This window comes from Thamnophis sirtalis, unplaced genomic scaffold (genome assembly GCF_051295495.1).
Source record: "Thamnophis sirtalis isolate CommonGarterSnake01/CBP01778 unplaced genomic scaffold, rThaSir2_p1.2 scaffold_2, whole genome shotgun sequence".
Lineage (NCBI taxonomy): Eukaryota > Metazoa > Chordata > Lepidosauria > Squamata > Natricidae > Thamnophis > Thamnophis sirtalis.
In genome coordinates, this window is record NW_028261382.1 from 79,134,855 (window position 1) to 79,149,804 (window position 14,950).

Sequence of the window (14,950 nt, forward strand, 5' to 3'; positions counted from 1 at the left end):
GCAGAGTGCAAAAACTTTTTTTTAAAATTTACTTCTTCAAAACCATGGTGTGTCTTACACCCCAGTGTATCTTATACTCCAAAAATACGGTATGTGCCTACAAATTTATTTATTAAACAGATTTACAGTATATGACCACAACATATGACCAATTGCACACAACTGAGAAGACTTCTGGCAACTTAAAACATTAAAGTTTCATAATGAGAATAGGTTACTATCATAAAGTGTTCGGAAATGCCTAGACAGACAGGAGGGAGGGATCAAGCAGGGAATTTGCCTTGAATCATTGCAGAATTGCAACACACCCAGGACTGAAACACACACACACACACACACATACACACACACAGAAACAAACAAACAAAGTTTCATGGAACTTATCTGACTGTTAGTTTGAACTCTACACATGTAAATCTGGTTATTTGTTCCTGACACAAAGTTACTATAAATAGGTAACTTCAAGAGAGTTCTTCTTCCTTTTTATGGTCTTGAGTCATTTTTTCATAAAATGACAACTGAGAACCATGAGATATGAAAATATCATTTCTAGCTTCCCACAATGCATAACTTTAAAATATAAAAGTGGTGAAGATGATGTGGTAGTTACAGCTGAGAGTTGGAACTAAGAACCAGATACGAGTATAACCTCAGCCATGGAAGCCACTGGATAACTTTTGTCTCAGTCTCTATGTCCCAGTCAAACCTCATTTGTCAGGATGTTGAATTAAAGAAGATGAACTTATACAAGAAAGTTTAATTTAATTTAAGAAAATTTTACAGTGCCTTTCAAGCAGCAGATAAACATTCCAAATTTAAAAATGAATTGGCTATGGCTCCACATTTGACAAAAGTGTTGAATTGATCAGAAGATAGGCTAAAGATACAGAAGGATCTTGACAAACTTGGGCACTATCTAATAAAATGAAATTCAATGGTGAAAAGAGTAAGGTTCTACATTTAGGCAAAACGAAATGCACAGGCACAGCATAGGTGGTACCTTGCTCAATAGGAGTAACTGTGAGAGGGATCTTGGAGTCCTAGTGGAAAACCATTTAAATATGAGCCAGCTGTGTGCAGCAGCTGCCAAAAAAGTCAACACAGTTCTAGGCTACATAAACAGGGATAGAATCAAGATCACGTGAAGTGTCAATACCACTTTATAATGCTTTGGTAAGGCCACACTTAGAATACTGCATTCAGTTTTGGTCCCCACAATGTAGAAAAGATGTGGAGACTCTAGAAAGAGTGCAGAGAAGAGCAACAAAGATGATTAGGGGACTGGAGACTAAAACATATGAAGAACTGTTGCGGGAACTGGGTATGCCTAGTTTAATGAAAAGAAGGACTAGGGGTGACATGATAGCAGTGTTCCAATATCTCAGGGGTTGCCACAAAGAAGAGGGACTCAAACTATTCTCCAAGGCACCTGAGGGTAGAACAAGAAGCAATGGGTAGAAATTAATCAAGAAGAGGAGCAACTTAGAAATGAGGAGAAATTTCCTGACAGCTAGAACAATTAATCAGTGGAACAGCTTGCTTCCAGAAGTTGTGAATGCCCCAACACTAGAAGACTTTAAGAAGATGTTGGATAGCCATTTGTCTGAAGTGGTGTAGGGTTTCCTGCCTAGGCAAGGCGTTGGACTAGAAGACCTCCAAGGTACCTTCCAACTCTGCTATTGTCTTGTATTATAAGTGGAGGGTGATAGATTCGTTCGTAATTGATTCCATGATTTTACAGGCTATGCATTACAATGAGATTGGTCTGTAATGAAAAGAAGGACTAGGGGAGACATGATAGCAGTGTTCCAATATCTCAGGGGTTGCCACAAAGAAGAGGGAGTCAAACTATTCTCCAAGGCACCTGTGGGTAGAACAAGAAGCAATGGGTGAAAACTAATCAAGGAGAGAAGCAATTTAGAACTGAGGAGAAATTTCCTGACATAACAATTAATTAGTGGAACAGCTTGCCTCCAGAAGTTGTGAATGCCCTAACACTGGAAGTCTTTAAGAAGATGTTGGATAACCATTTGTCTGAAACAGTATAGGGTTTCCTGCCTAGGCAGGGGGTTGGGCTATAAGACCTCCAAGGTCCCTTCCAACTCTGCTATTGTACTGTATTAAGTCCTAAGAGGCATTAAATGTTCAGCATATGCAGCTGTGGCCTATAGGTCAAGATCTTTCCCTAACAATCAGGAGGTTGTGAGTTGGATCCTTGGTAGAGGCAGATGTAGGGTCTCCTGCTTGGGCAGGGGGTTAGACTTGATGACCTGCAGCAAGGTCCCTTCCAACTCTATTAATTAATCTGTTAGAAGGTACACATTTTATTTGTCTTTTTGTTTGTGTTTTTAAAAAATAAACACTGAATACTTTGCATTTCAGGTGAACTATGAAGATACCATTAAATATGAATTTAAAATGAATGGAAAGCCAGTGGTCCTCCACCTAGAAAAAAATAAGTATGTTAACTCAGAAGTTCTCTTAACTTTGCTAAAAGAAGGTTAAAAATGTATATTCCTGGACATAATTCTGTAGAAATAATATCTGTATTGCTTAGTTTTGGAAATTTAATTTAAATGTTACTATATCAGTGAAATAGATATAGTTATTGAATCAATTAATTAAGTCTTAGCCCAAAACTGAGAGATTTTTATTCCTGCTTTCACTGCTATTCTGCTTGAATGTAACAATTCTAGATAAAGTTGAAGCACTCAAGGCTCATAAACCTCTGGACCTTGAATTATCAAGCTAATTATGAAATGTTACAGAACAGTGGTGCGTTTCCATTATTTTTACTACTGGTTCGCTTGTGCATGCATGACGCTTCTGCACATGTGCAAAAGCATTCAGGCGTGTGGGCAGAGACTCCTGTCACCATCACTCCCCCTCTGTTACATAGATTTAAAAATGATTGCTATTGCATTAATGATTCTCCACAGACAACGCATCAATCTGTATGCTTCCTAAGAGCTTGATATTGCTGCTCACTTTATAACAGAGCTTACATGTTGGAGCATCAAAGTCATGAAACCTCATGCATGATTAAGGCATGAAAGGGATCACATAAACAAGCTTGACCTAAACAGGCTCAGATTTCAACACAGCCTGGGTTTTTTGTTGTTGTTTTTGCTAAGAATGCTATGTCGGCCTTCTTAATGGTGCACCATTTGAATTGTATTAATAAAGGTAATAATAAATAGATTTGCCACTTGGATTATATCTGCAGAATAATTAATCATTGGAACATGTTTTTAGTCTTTCATTAATTTGTCAAGTCAGGCTTTAGAATTTTTATTAACATCTTTGTTTTAGTACTGGAAACAGACATGGACTCAAATTATTTTGTTAGTAGAACAGAATAACATGATTATTTTATTAGTAGAACAGAATAACATGATTGGAAAGAGTCATTTACCAGTTCTCCGAACTACTCAAAATTTCCACTATCGGTTCTCCAGAACTGGTCAGAGCCTGCTGAATACCACCTCTGCAGCTACTGTACTGTAAACATGGGAAGAGTTGCTTAGAATCCCTGCAGCCCTCTTGCAATTTAAGAATAGCTTCAAAACCTTGAACATTAGGAATGACTGTCTGGCTCTGATTTTAGAGTGTATTTCTGTATTGACCATGCTATACGTGCCCTCTAAATATATGTTCCCCTTTTTCTACTGTTTGACTATGAAGGCTATGAAGAACTTCTAGAGTAGCATCTGCATGATCATGTTCAGACCTGAAAGCAAAACAGGGCCATAGGTGGGAGACTAGCAAGGAATACTAAGGTTATGCCTAGACTGGAAACATAGAATTATATGCCAATGAATGGAATAGATATGATGCCAGGAGTGACCCAATACCATTGTTTGGAACTTCAAGAGATGTTTCTGAATGAAGGTTCCAGAGACATCCCTTTCTTGAGGTGTCTTCATGAAGCAATGCGAACCTCTTGAGTAAAGAGAGCTGTACTGCTCTCCTTTGCAGACCTAGTAGCTTCAGCTGATCGTTGAATGGAAGAATCAAAGACCCTTTTCATCAATCATACCACCTCTGAGCCTTGATGATTGCACAGCTTTTTTGGTACAAATCTTTCTCCCCAGGAAAATCTGGAATGCTGTGCACTCCTCATAAATAGCCATACCTGATCAGATTGAAATGCTGGCTCCTTTTCTTTGACACCAAACAATATCTTTAAAATGCCATTATACAGTAATTGTAGACTGAATATGCAATTGCCTCTTAGATGCCTATTTAATTGCTAATATAAATAATGCTTGCTAAGTAACGTCTTCTTTGCATTCTTTCCAGAGGACTTTTTTCCAAAGATTACACCGAGACTCATTATTCTCCTGATGGCAGAGAAATTACAACAAGCCCTCCAATTGAGGTAATATTCAGAGTGTCTTATTTTTATGAAATTAATTGGGAAGAATATTTGTGCACAACATTCCAAATATGCATATATCAGACCAAGCTATTCAAACAAGTAGGGGTGTATATGGATGAAGTGCCTTACATTGAGCATGATCTCTGTAAGGATGTGCGAGTTGTTAAAACCCAGTCTGTTCTACTTATTGAATTAATAGGGAGATATTTTAGTTCTTCCCTATTGATTAAAAGCCAATATTTTGTGGAGTGAGCCCTACATAGGTTTAGTATGAGAACATCAAGTTCAGATTATCTACTTTGCTTTTTAAACCCTATTACACTTGTAGATGAAAAATCATTTGTTTTGAATATCAATACTTTGCTTCTACAGATTTCAGAAATTCATACTATGTCCCCACATTAAAATCAGCCAGAGCCTGACTCCACCAGCTGTTATGGTTCCACCACAAAATCGCGGAGGACAAAATCGCGCTCGACGAAAGCGCACATTTGACGTCATCACAGCGCGACGAAAACATCGCGCTGTGATCAAAAAATGTAAAAATGAAGCTAAAACCTTACCCTAACCCCCCAAAACCTAACCCTAAACCTAACCCTAAACCTAACCCTTAACCTAACCCTAAATCTAACCCTAAACCTAACCGTTAACATAACGCTAAACCTAACGCTAACCCTTAACCTAACGCTAAACCTAACGCTAACGCTCTAAACCTGACCCTAACCCTTAACCTAACCCTAACCCTAACCCTAAACCTAACCCTTACCTTTATGTGAATCGGCTTGCTTTAATTTTAATTTTATTTCAATTTTTAATTTTTTTCGTCGCGCTGTGATGACGTCACATGCGTGCTTTCGTCGAGCGCGATTTTGTCCTCCGCGCTTTTGACGGGTCACGGCTGTTATATCACAACAGTAACATGCTTCCTTAGGTCACTGCCACCTCCACCAAAATTGATTTAAAAGTGCATCATCTGCTTCCAAAAATTGTCTACTTGTGACTTAGTATCTTCAAAGGTCATACCAACTCATTTTTTCTTGGTTGTAACAGAAATCTGTTGGTTTTAATTTCTACATGACTCGTCTACTAGAAGATGCTAGGAATCAAATTTCAAAACCAATTGGAGTCTTCCTGGTTATATATGCATCTTTTACATAGTTAGTTTTACTGTAGCGTATGTATATCATTGATGTGTCTATTACATAGTTTGAGAGTTGATTCAGCAAATCCTGTGATGCAGCATTGGGCTGGCCTCCAATAAGACAACGTTGGTTGAGAAATGGGCTTGTTACTTGAACAGAACATTTTATAGTCCTTTGTTGAGTGTCTTTTCAAAGATTCTTAGCATTTTGCCACCAGTGATAATCCCCCTGCAGTGTGACTTCCTTTAATGGAGACTTGTGTTTATCCTATATTCATTTTGGAATAATCAATTCAAAGCAGATTTTCTGTCCTCCTCAATCAAAATATCTTGAACAAGTTGCTTGTTACTCATTGTTTCATTGATGTTGTGGAATATATTGGAACTGCACTTCTGCTCATCAAATCACACTGCAAAGAAGGTTTAACCAGTGTGGTCCTCTTGCCTCCATACAGGATCACTGCTATTATCATGGACGCATCCAGAATGACATTGACTCAACTGCAGTCATCAGTACATGCGACGGCTTGAAGTAAGAAAGTCTTTTATCTTTTATTTTATTAAGAATGATAATATTATTACTGTTCTTGGAATTGTCATATTTAAAAAAGAGCATGCAAGTTAATTGGGTGTCATCCAAGATATCTGCAGGAGTCAGAAAGACTTTGGATACAAAGAAGAGCTGCTGCCAGCCAGTAGACACAGTAGGGAGCGAAATCAGTCCTGTCTAGATGACCTTTAAAGTCCATGTCTCCTTTGTATATAGGAGCGATTGTTGCAGGGGGGAAAAAAAGATAGGTAGGTTTCAGATTATGCACCTTGCTCGAAAGAGGCAAGCAGACTTTTCAGTTCTGCCCAGAAACACCTTCCTGAGCAACTCTGCCCACCTTCTCCAACCATGTAGATAACTTAGTCATTTAAAGATTCCAAAATTCAGAAGCACTTCACCTTTAACCAGATTCAATGCTCTCCCAACAGAAGGAAAATACAAAAAAACCCCACCCCAAACTAACCCCCCCCCCCAAAAAAAAACATTTGAGCTGAGACTGTGTCCATACAACGAAGGGCTAATAGAAACATTGGAACACAATAGAATAACAAGAGAATGACAGAATGGTAGAAAAACAGAGTTGGAAGGAACCTCGAGGTCTTCTATCCACCATTCTGGACAAATGGCTGTCCAATCTCTTCTTAAAAGCCTGCAGTGATGCTTCCACCAATTTCCACTAGGAGGCACTAGTTAATTCCACTAGTTAATGGTTCTCACTGTCACAAAATTTCTTTTTAGTTCTAGGTTGCTTCATTCTTTGATAAGTTTGTTAAATTTCTCCATTATTTCTTGTCTTGCTCTTAAGATACTTTGGGGAATAGGTTACCCTCCTCTTTTTTGTGACATCCTCTTAAATATTGGACAACTGTTATTATGTCACCCATAGTCCTTCTCTTCATTACCTCCATCATTCATCATATGTTTTAGCCTCCAGCTCCCTGTTTTTCTGCACTATTAGTCTGGATTTTATTCATGTTGTTCTCTGCATTGCATGCATGCATGCACATATGCGAACAATAACAAAGTTAACATTCTGAGTGTAACCATGACATATCTGTACAATATTTGTATGGAGATAGTTTGGCATATAAAACTAAACCTGTTTGAAAGATTCAGTTTTTGTATAACATTTTATTTTATTACCTAAAATTAAATTAAAATATTTGGGTCTTGTGTGTGTGTGTGTGTGTGTGTGTGTGTGTGTGTGTGTGTGTGTGTATCATATACATATGACATAAGTTTAAGTTTACCTTATTGTCATTGCACCTCGTACATTATAATTATAAAAATAAAACACAAAAATCCTTCACATTCTATACATTTGGACTGAAAACACCTGATATTGCATTGATAATGCACTATATTATAATTTTATGAAATAAATTTTACATACAAACTGAATCTTTCAAGCAGATTTAGTCTTCATAGAAATATTGTACAGTAAGGTGACCAGATTTTCAGATTGGAAAAGAGGGACACCCTTGACCGGGGGGGGGGGGGGGGGGGGCTTGATTAAAAAAAATATTTTTTGTCAAAAGGTCACCCCAGGACACTGAAACCAGCATAAATACGAATCTGTTGCCAAACAAAATTTTGATCACGTAACCATGAGGATGCTGCAATGGTCGCTAAGTGTGAAAAATGGTCGCAACGGTCGCTAAGTGTGAAAAATGGTCGCAACGGTCGCTAAGTGTGAAAAATGGTCATCAGTCACTTTTTTCAATGCCATTGTAACTTTGGTCACTAAACGTTTTCCCCCTCCTCGAGACTCCTCACTTCTTCCTTCATTCCTCTTGCTTATCTACCTTCACCTTATCTGTCTTCTGCTCTTTCCCTCTCTTCCTTCCTTCCTCCCTCCTTCCATCCTCTTCTTTCCTCACTCACTCCCTTCCTCCTTTTTTCTCTTCCTTCCTCCTTCCATTCTTTATACGATATAAAATTCAATGAGGGTGAAACACACCAAATCTGGCAAAGCTGCCTTGCACCAACCTGGCCTGCCCATAGAATAGCAGCCACTTTGAGACACATAAACCTGGTCTGAACATATTGCATCACAAAGATTTGCAAAGATCACATTTGCAAAAAGGAACATTTCTTGTAGTAAATACATTTTATAAACAATTTAAAAGTAAAAATCCCCCCAAAATAATAAAAAAGGTATTCTATAAATAAAAGAAATCCTTAAAAACCATTGTTAAGTATTACACCAGCAATAATTTATACTGTCACCATTTCAAACTATCATCAGAAATACGAATCCGTTGCCAAACATCAACATTTTGATCGCGTAACCATGAGGATGCCACAACGATCGCTAAGTGTGAAAATGGTCGCTAAGTGTGAAAAATGGTCATCAGTCACTTTTTTCAATGCCATTGTATCTTCCTGATTATTAAAAGTGCAAATTCACTCAGTGTCAATCATGACTCCTGAGTCCATTTCAAAGTATTGTGCATAGAAATTTTAAAAATGGCTTGTTTCAATTTATTTTGGATAGAATCTTTTTTTAAATAGTCTAAGACAATTTAAAAAAAGAATCAACACAGAATACCACTATTTTAAAAAATCATATGCACAATAAATAAAATATTATTTTAAAATACATTGAGCCTATACTCCTTACAGTAAATGACTCATCTGGAAACAAGCCAATAGCATTTTTTGTGCTTTCAAATTTACAGATGTTCCAAAATCAGCTTAAAGTCCAAATATTTAAAGACCACCCCCCTCAAAGCTATCTTACCAGAGCTTTAAATATCTTCTGGGGAGGCCCTGTAATCCCATTCATGACAAAGGTAGGGCTTTCTCAGGAGGAAGGTTTCAGCTGGTGCCCATCCTTTGGAAACCTCCTCCAGAGCAGGGAGCCCTAACCTGCTGTCCATTCAGGAAGGCTGTACAAATTATTCTGTCTTCTAGAGCCATTGGGATTTAATATGGTTTTATCACTGGATTTTCTTTTTATTGTTTTTGTGGAATTGTTACAATGATTTTATAATAATATAATTTTATTTGGCATTTTTGTTGCTGTAAACTGCTGAAAGCCCCTGATAGAATACAAATTATTTAATAATAAATTTAAAAAGCTGGATGCAAGATATGAAAACATTGCAAACTATTGTTCAAGATAATTTGAGAAAAGGGAATCATTCACCAAGAGTGCTAATAACTACTGCTAAGTTATATAGCAAATCAGATACTAAGGCCTAATGCCACAGAGGGGAGAGAAATTCATAAGTTTTCAAGATTTCCTGCACTGCTTCAAACATATACACTTAATACCAATGAATCCACAGCTATTATTTGATACAAGAAGATGGGTATGGAGAACGGAAAGAAATTTAAATTAATAAAAAAGATGCCACTGAAATCATTTGTTTTAAATTATAATCCCTCTTCCTGACAGTGGATCAATAAAAAAAGATTATGCCCAATTCAAACTGGAAAAATACATTTAGCTCAAAAAAATAAGATCGTCATGGTGATGAAAGAACATGGCAAGTATCCCTAGGAATTATTTGTCTCCAGGCAAATAAGGAAATACCTGTTGCTCTGGTCTTTAATGCAATTCTTGCTTAAGGCAGAGCCCTCCCCCAAAAAAATGCTTCTGCCAGGCTGCGAGAGCCACGTGGAAGTTGTCTGCACGGCTGAAAAACGGACTGTTTGCTGGGCTGGGAGGAGGAGACAGCCCCCTGCCTTCTCCCCCTTTGGCTTTGCGGAGTTCACAGCCAGCACGGGCGGCAAGTCTGGATGGAACCACGTGGAAGTTCTCTGCGTGACCGGCAGCCGCTTTTTACTCCCGAGTAAAATTTTTACTAGGGAGTAAGTAAAATTTACTCCCGAGTAAAAATTTTACTCGGGAGTAAGTAAAATTTACTCCCGAGTAAAAATTTTTACAAAACATGATTTATTTTACTCACCACCAGTAAGCGCAGCTGCAACCCCAACAAGAAAGACAAAATAAAATGGAGACTCGCGCATGCGTCCTCAGCTAAGGAGTCCAGCCAATCAAATCAGTGAGCGGCAGGCTGGGCTGGCTTAAATTTGTAGGTAGCATAGAACAGAATGATGAGCCAGCCCAGCAGCTGATGGGCGGGAGCTGCGAGCGCCAAAAAAAGCGTGCCTTTTAAAAAAGCGGGCGGGACGCGGGAAAATGCATCAAAAAGCGGGGGTGTCCCGCCAAAAGCGGGATGTCTGGTCACCTTATTGTACAGATATTTCATGGTTATATTGAGAATGTTGACTTGGTTAGTTAACATTTGTTTATCCATTGAAGGGTCCTGTACACTCTGTGTGTTGATTTTTTGCAGACATTTTGTTACCCAAGTAGGTAACATCATTGGTGCAGTTTAGTCTTGAAGTACAAATATTGTCTTTTATTGATTATCCACATTTAATCACCCTGTTCATAAAGAGCCTACAATTTTTCTTACAGAGGACATTTCAAGCACCAAGGTGAGACATACCTTATTGAACCCTTGAAGCTTTCTGACAGTGAAGCCCATGCAGTCTACAAATCTGAAAATGTAGAAAAGGAGGATGAGACCCCCAAAATCTGTGGGGTAACCAGTTGGAAATCAAATGGGTCCATCAAAAAGACCTCTCAATTATCTACTACTCCTGAAGAAGTAAGTCTCATAAACCTTCCAGTATATAACATGGTTTGAGAACAGGGATACACTTATTTGTTTTGAAAATGTAAAGCAAAAGATAATTTCTCTGGAAGTGATTAGAAAGAATTCATAGGAAAGAAACCTCCATTTCTGAAATTCTATTTCAGCCATGCTGAACAATAAGATATGGAAATTTAATGAACAGAAAATACATATTCCAGCTATATACCATTTTCCATGATCATGCAAACTTAGTTTGGCGATTTGGTTCAAAATGGATTTAATTGAATCTTAACTTTGTAAATCAGTTTTTAAAAAGTAACCAAATGATCAAATTAGATGCCACTTTTATGCATGCATAGAGGACTTGGGATAAGGGAGAAATTGATTGAAATGTTAAAACAATGTGTTGAGATGTCTAATAAGACCTAATAAATATAATCTTGTCTCAATTTTCCAATTTGATTTGAATCTAGTTAGATTGAAGTAATGATAGAATTAAAACTAACAAATTGAATCTGGTCACATATGATCCTCATACTCACAATGTTTTTCTCCATTACTGGAGGCAGAAGAAAATTGAGGACAAAATATTGCATCCAAGATCACAGTTCCCTCCTTCCTTTTGGTAGCAGAAGTTGGAAATGGCTGAAACATATCCGGATGTTCAAAACCTCAACTTCTTTTGTTAAAATGTGATAATCTTGGAGCAATAGTTGTTATTACAGTGCAATGCCAAAATGCAAATGCAATCGCCAAAGTTGAACGTCTGCTTGATTGATGGCTTCAGTGTTTATGCCAATTGGAGATTCTTTGTGCTCAGAAAGTGGTGCTTGTGCTTTATAGTCACCTTCACATCTTGAATGTTCTAGTCTCAATGTCAGGTCATGGTCACTTTATTCAACCTGGATCTTGTGCAACAGGGTTAAGAAAGGGGCTGTCAGACAGCAAGGAAAGAAATTGCCCCATGGAATTGGCAATCTGAACTTGCAGTGCCATATGCTGAAAAAGCATGGATACATTTTCCTATGGGAAGAAGGAAGTAATGCACCTGATATGGTTCAAATCTTAGCCATAAGGGTAGTTCCTGAATAATTTGAGTAAGTTAATGTTGGACAATGAAATTAGAATGCAGGAGGGAGAGATTTTTTCTTTCCCAGAGAAATACAAGTAGCAGAACCTTTGACAGGCTGAAAAAAGGTCAAAAAAGTGATTTCTTCATTTGCTTGTTTCTATGCCAAAATGGATGCAATTGGAGACAAGTGCCATACTACATTATGTACAAAGAAAATATTTCATACCATGATAAAATCTCTCTCTATAAATGTCTTCTTCAAAAAAACAATATTTCTTAAACTCCAAGGACTTTGACCAGGAAGTAAAACATGCAGACTGATGACCGGTTGGCTGCAGGGAGTAACATGTCTAAAAAAATCTTTTGTTTACTGTTCTGTTTAGCAAAATAACTTTTTGGATGACCCAAAATATATCGAGCTTTACATAATTGCAGACAATGCACTGGTAAGTATCCTGGATAGCATTTCATTTTCTTTCTGCATTGTGCACACATTTTTCTTTCTGTCTTTTTTAACATAACATTCAAACTGGATTGTATCTTAAAATGTGCTTTATCTTAAAATGTGCTTTATAATAAACTTTGATAATTATATTTGTTATTACAGTCAAATGTTTAAGAGATGTTTGACATTTAACTACATTCTAATTGCACATTAGTCACCCAGGACTCCATCTAAATTTTAATTATATTTTATTCAGAAATGCCAAGATCAGGAAATTGAATACAGAGAAGATAAATGAAATTTCGAAATGGAGAAAAGAGTAAAAGGGAATAATCATACATTTCTTCTCCCTGGTCAATCTAGAATTCCAAAATTTATGCGGAGAATTTTGAATTAGTGGGTGGATAGTCCTTTCCCTTATTTTCTCTTTTATTTCAAAACTATTACATTCAAGTAGGTTTTTAAATTTAATTGAAATATAAATATATACTTCCCAGCATATTTTTTTATTTATACTTTTGTTTGAGATGCAATTTTAAAATAAGTTTCCTGAGCAGAAAATATTTTGATTTATTTTTATGACTATATGCATTTGAAATTGATTTCCACCTTATGTGCCTGTGTGAATTTTTTTTTTGCCAAATTTCAATAGATTCTTTCAAGAAATCATAATTATACACTGTTAATGTTCATAGCATCTCTCAAATTAAACCTTTTCCCCCACCATATTAAATCTATTTTTCGAATAGAAGCTAATCATTGGCTAATAGACAAGAAAGAACCACATTTGACTTAGCCAATCTCCTTTGCAGAATGCAGCATTTTCAGTAAAATAACTCTTTTTGGCTTTCTCTGACTATGTGCAATTTTTTTCCCCAGCAAAATAAAAAAAAAGATTCATGAACTCAAAAATAGTGCATGAATTCCCAAACATCAGTTTAAGCTTTCCCCTTTATGCTATTACAAAATGGAAAATTTTATGCAAGCTCTTTTCAAGGAAATTGGTCTCAGGCTGATATCATTGAAATTCAGGTTCCTCCTCCTCAGCAGGGTGACTAGTGATATTCTGTTATGAAGTTATTTACTGCAAAAATATAGGCTCTTTATTCTGCAATAAAACACCTTTCACTGTGGAGATATAATATGATTATTTTTTTGGGTGAATTCAGTGATTACCCATCAAACCTGATACATCTTGCAAATTTGCAAAGATTCCTTTATGTGTTATTCATCTTAATGGTGCTCCTTGTTCCCAATATTGCTTAGTTAGTACTATGATTTTAAAACATTTTCAAATTTGTTTCATTACATTGGATGGAGGAAGTTGATTGGAAAGATAATTTATAAAAGCATTCTTCCTTTGGGAAATGTTATGTGGGGATGCCCTTTCCACAGACTAGACAATGGTCAGGTAGTGAAGGTGAGGGAGAGGGTGGAATTTAATTGTCCAAGTTGACAACACATGAAGAATCAAATGGATAGTAAATAATGCTTATCTCACACATTCCTGAATATGGAAATATAGCATTCAATTAAGGCAAGCATTTAAGTCGGTTGACCAACATTTTCTCCAACCAGGAGGAAATACCATGTGTGGTGCTGAAAAATTAATAACATTAATATATTAATGGCACAAATGGTTAAAAACTATCAGAAATGAAAAGAATTCATTAGACATCTTGGATATAAAAGTATTTTGTTTAAATCAGCAAATTCTATTTTTAAAAAAATCTCTTTCTTCACTTGATATGCTATTTCTCTCTCATCCTCAATTCCTTCAATCCCAAAATTATGGTCTATTCTTAACTTTTTGTCTTTTCTGTAGTACAATAAGTACAACCGCAACATCACTACTATAAGGAAGAGGGTGTTTGGTATGATCAACTTTATAAATGTGGTAAGAAAACTTGGCAAAAGTTTTTTTTTTTAAATTTATTCACACAACAAAATTAAATGAAATAAGATGACTCAGGAGACTGATTTTTACAAGAATGCTAACTTTCTCAGCTTGGAGTGCACCAAAACTCCATCATTTGGTAAGTTGGTGATGCAGCATGGAAGCCTAATTCAGAAAATGGGTTAGTTTAGTAACTAGGTTAATAAGGCTCTTAGGTGAATATAGCCATTGTGTTGGGAGGATGCAAGTCTAAAACTGTTGCAAGAATTCAATCAGTGTTACATCTCTGTAGCTGGATTCTTTCAGAGCTGTGGTCAATCTTCTGAACTTGGAGATTAGACAGAAATGGACAGAGTAAGCCTAGTCCAAACTCAACTGATTATGAAGATGATCCCTGAGAATAAAGCAGGACAGAGGAACCCAATTTAAGTTGGATTGTGGCACTTAGGAGAAGATCCACTCATATTGTCTCTGTTTCTATCCCATTAGCCTTGTTGACATCTTCACTGTTGATCATCAGTTAGAATCAGGGAAACCACGGGAACATCAGTGGGTGAAATCTCCCTTTACTCCTCCTCCTCTTCTGTTCTTAATTAAAGAGAATAATAACCTTGTTTCTTCTTTATTATTTCATTTATTTCTTCTGCTTAATACATTTTTATTATTCTTTAATATGTGGAGTCCTCGATGCTGTCTGAGTTTGGTGGTTTCCTTGCAGATATTTCATTACCTGATTAAACCACCAAGTTCATAGAGCACCAAGGATTCCCCCCTTTCAGTTCTACCCTGAGCTTCAGAGATTCTCTTTCATTGATTCCCAAATTTCACTGTCCCACAGAGGCCAATGTCAG

At 36.8% G+C, this 14,950-nt stretch overlaps 1 protein-coding gene across 1 annotated transcript in view; it reads left to right on the plus strand.

Annotated features, from left to right (window-relative positions):
• LOC106552490 (zinc metalloproteinase-disintegrin-like ohagin) overlaps positions 1 to 14,950 on the plus strand; it is a 36,916-nt gene that overhangs the window by 7,618 nt on the left and 14,348 nt on the right. The window contains exons 3-8 of the mRNA XM_087703599.1: positions 2,383 to 2,459; positions 4,303 to 4,381; positions 5,978 to 6,054; positions 10,505 to 10,697; positions 12,141 to 12,203; positions 14,028 to 14,099. Coding sequence (XP_087559725.1) covers positions 2,383 to 2,459; positions 4,303 to 4,381; positions 5,978 to 6,054; positions 10,505 to 10,697; positions 12,141 to 12,203; positions 14,028 to 14,099 — 561 coding nt within the window. The remainder of the gene's footprint in view (positions 1 to 2,382; positions 2,460 to 4,302; positions 4,382 to 5,977; positions 6,055 to 10,504; positions 10,698 to 12,140; positions 12,204 to 14,027; positions 14,100 to 14,950) is intronic.